Source organism: Otolemur garnettii, unplaced genomic scaffold (genome assembly GCF_000181295.1).
Source record: "Otolemur garnettii isolate 467f Iridium unplaced genomic scaffold, OtoGar3 scaffold00012, whole genome shotgun sequence".
NCBI lineage: Eukaryota > Metazoa > Chordata > Mammalia > Primates > Galagidae > Otolemur > Otolemur garnettii.
Genome location: NW_003852407.1, coordinates 26,903,546 through 26,906,882, shown reverse-complemented (window position 1 = coordinate 26,906,882; position 3,337 = coordinate 26,903,546). Strand labels below are relative to the sequence as shown.

General features: G+C 43.5%; 1 protein-coding gene across 3 annotated transcripts in view; it reads left to right on the top strand.

Annotated features, from left to right (window-relative positions):
* The window catches only part of TTC39C (tetratricopeptide repeat domain 39C), a 130,071-nt gene that overhangs the window by 115,821 nt on the left and 10,913 nt on the right, over window positions 1-3,337 (top strand). For all 3 annotated transcript variants that reach the window (XM_003784780.3, XM_023510242.1, XM_023510243.1), the window contains one exon: window positions 1,724-1,847. In XM_003784780.3, the coding sequence (XP_003784828.1) occupies window positions 1,724-1,847 (124 nt within the window). The remainder of the gene's footprint in view (window positions 1-1,723; window positions 1,848-3,337) is intronic.

Here is a 3,337-nt window from a genome sequence, read left to right as displayed (position 1 = left end):
AAAAAAAAAAAAAAAAAAAAAATTATTTTCAAAAGAAGTTCAAAGCAGGTGGCGCTTGTGGCTCAGTGAGTAGGGCACCAGCCCCATATACTGAGGGTGGTGGGTTCAAACCCAACCCCAGCCAAACTGCAACAAAAAATAGCTGGGCATTGTGGCCGGCGCCTGTTCCCAGATACTCGGGAAGCTGAGGCAAGAGAATCGCTTAAGCCCAGGAGCTGGAGGTTGCTGTGAGCTATGCTGCCACAGCACTCTACCGAGGGCAACAAAGCGAGACTCTGTCTCAAAAAAAAAAGTTCAAAGCACAGTAGTATTTTTTTTAAACTTTTTTTTTGATCAACATAATTTAGTGTGTGCCACGGAAGTTTATAGGTTCATATGTGCTATGAGATAAAAAATGTTGAAAAACACTGCTCTAGAGGGGAACTACTGTCTAAAGAGTCAGGTGGTTTCTGAGGAACACAAATTAGCAGAGCCTCATGAGCGATGCTGCCTGGTGTTTGGGAGAGTGAACAGGTCACATTTTGACATAGTAAAAAGTGAATGTGGGCATCACGTTTACCAGCAGGAAGGCCCAGGGCTGTAGGGACAAGGTCCGCAGTTCATTCTGTGCTTTGGGGAATAAAATGTTGCCGAATTCCTTTGAGTTCTATATAACATCCTATATCCTGAATTTTCCATGTGTTTAGCTTTACAGTTTTTATTGAGCGCAAATTAAGTTATAATATGGAATGCAACTAAAACCACTGGCACTATGTACAAAATTAAACGATCACTAGACATCTAGTTAATATTAGATAACTAGAAGTTGTCTAATATTAGACCATCCATATAAGTCCTTTTGAGTTATTATTTGTCACTTAGCTTTATAAATTCTATCTATTTAAACTAAAACAAATCCAATCTCATCCCCAAGTTTTCCGAATATACCTAGGATCTTGACAGTAGTTTGAGTTGAATGATGAATGAAGAGCATGTCATCAACCACTATGTTAAAAACTGGAGGAAAATATTTTCTTTTTTCTCTTTCTTTTTGAGACAGAGCCTCAAGCTGTCGCCCTGGGTAGAATGCTGTGCTGTGGCATCACAGCTTACAGCAACCTCCAACTCCTGGGCTCAAGCGATTCTCCTGCCTCAGCCTCCCAAGTAGCTGGGACCACAGGCACCCACCACAACACCCGGCTATTTTTTTTTTTTGGTTGCAGCCGTCATTGTTGTTTTTGGTGGGCCGTGGCTGGATACAAACCCGCCAGCTCAGGTGTGGCTGGCGCCTTAGCCACTTGAGCCACAGGTGCCCAGCCAAGTCTCTTTCTTTTACCCCAGGTAGAGTGCCATGGCATCATTATAGCTCACTTCAACCTCAAACCTCTCAAGTGATCCTCTTGCCTCAGCCTCGTGAGTATCTGGGACTAAGGCACCTAACACAACACCCAGCTAGTTTTTCTATTTTTAGTAGAGATGGGGGTCTTGATTTTGCTCAGGCTAATCTCAAACTCCTGAGCTCAAGTGATCCTCCTACCTTAGCCTCCCTACTAGGAGTACAGGCGTGAGCCACCCCACACCCTGCTAACATTTTTTAAATGCAGAGAAATTTTTATTTTTAGCTTTGAAGGAGTGAGCCATGCACATTGACCATACACTGTGTACTTTTAATGTGTCCAAGGTATGTTTTTAAATTTGAACTTGTTTTTGAAGAAAATGTAGCTAATCATCTAACTTCTTACAGGCAGAGAGATTTCGGAAACAAACCCCAACCAAAGTGCTCTGTGTGTTGGCATCCATTGAAGTGCTGTACTTGTGGAAAGCTCTTCCGAACTGCTCCTTCCCCAACCTACAGAGGATGAGTCAAGGTAAAAAATCAAACAAAGAAAAAAAAACACCCCAGACTATGTGGATTGGCCTCTCTCACCAGTGCAGCTTTCTTCAGTCCCTCAATAATATGACCTGATTCAGAGAGCACAAATCTGCCGTCGTTCTTGGATTAAGGGCATAATGATGGAGAAACTCCATCCCTTGGGTGGTCGGAATAAGAGGCACCAGTGTGCACAGCTCTGCTAGCCCAGTTGGGAGGACGTGGTGATGCTCTTACCTTAATTGCCGTTAATCCTGTGGGCAGGGCACTTGCTGGGAGCATGCCTTTTTCCCAGTGAAAGCGCTGTGTTTCGTTCAGCTGTGGTTTACATGTGTAGAAAGTGCAGGCATTAGAGTGCACTGTTCAGTGAGTCTGACAAGTGTGTCCACCTTGCTATCTACCACCACAGTCAGGATACAGATCATTTCCCTTGGACCCCTTCTCCATCAGTCTCCGCTCCTAGATAAACGCTGTTCTGATTTCTATGCCTATCAATTAGTCTTGCCTGCCCTTGAACTTCACATAAGTGGGATCATACAGTATGTCCTTTTTTGTGCATGGCTTCATTTGTTCAGCATAAGGACAAATGAAGTCAGTGAGCTCTGTCCACGTTGTCGCCTGTAGCCGGTGTGTTTTTTTCACTGGCTAAGTGGTTTTCACTACACGGCTGTACTTACACCATGGTTTATCTGTTTGCCTATGGAAGGACATTTGGTTTCTTTTTGATTTTTTAACTCTCATGAGTAAAGCTGCTGCAGAGGTAAGTGTGCAACATAAATTTGTTGGCGTTTTGTGTGAGCGCACCTGCTCATTTCTCTTGGGTAGATACCTGGGTGTGGTTAGAAGCCTATGTGGTTTATTGTTTTGGTTTGGTTTGGGGTTTTTCTGGGGGTTTTTTTGTTTTTTGAGATAGGGTCTCGCTCTGTCCCCCTGGGTAGAGTGCTGTGGCGTCATAGTTCATAGCACGTCACTCTTAGGTTCAAGCAATCCTCTTACCTCAGCTGCCTCAGTAGCTGGGACTACAAGCACCCACCACAACACCTGGCTAGTTTTTGTATTTTTCAGTAGAGACAAGGTCTCACCCTTGCTGAGGCTGGTCTCAAACTCCTGGCTGAGCTCAAGCAAGTCACCCACCTTGGCCTCCCAGAGTGCTGAGATAACTGGGGTCAGCCACCTCGCCCAGCCAGAAGCCTATGTGTTTTATTCATGTGTTGTAAAAACCAAAAGATGTAGGTGATAATGACCTTGATGAAATTATGCTTATTGTAGTTGGAAAAGTTCACAGGGAGAATAAACTAAATCTTTAAATAAAATCCAGAGAAATAACAAATAACTTTTTTTTTGAGACAGAGTCTCAAGCTGTCACCCTGGGTAGAGTGCTGTGGCATCACAGCTCACAGCAATCTCAGACTCTTGGGTTTAAGCGATTCTCTTGCCTCAGCCTCCCAAGTAGAAATAACATTTTTCTTTTTTTTTTTTTTTTTTTTT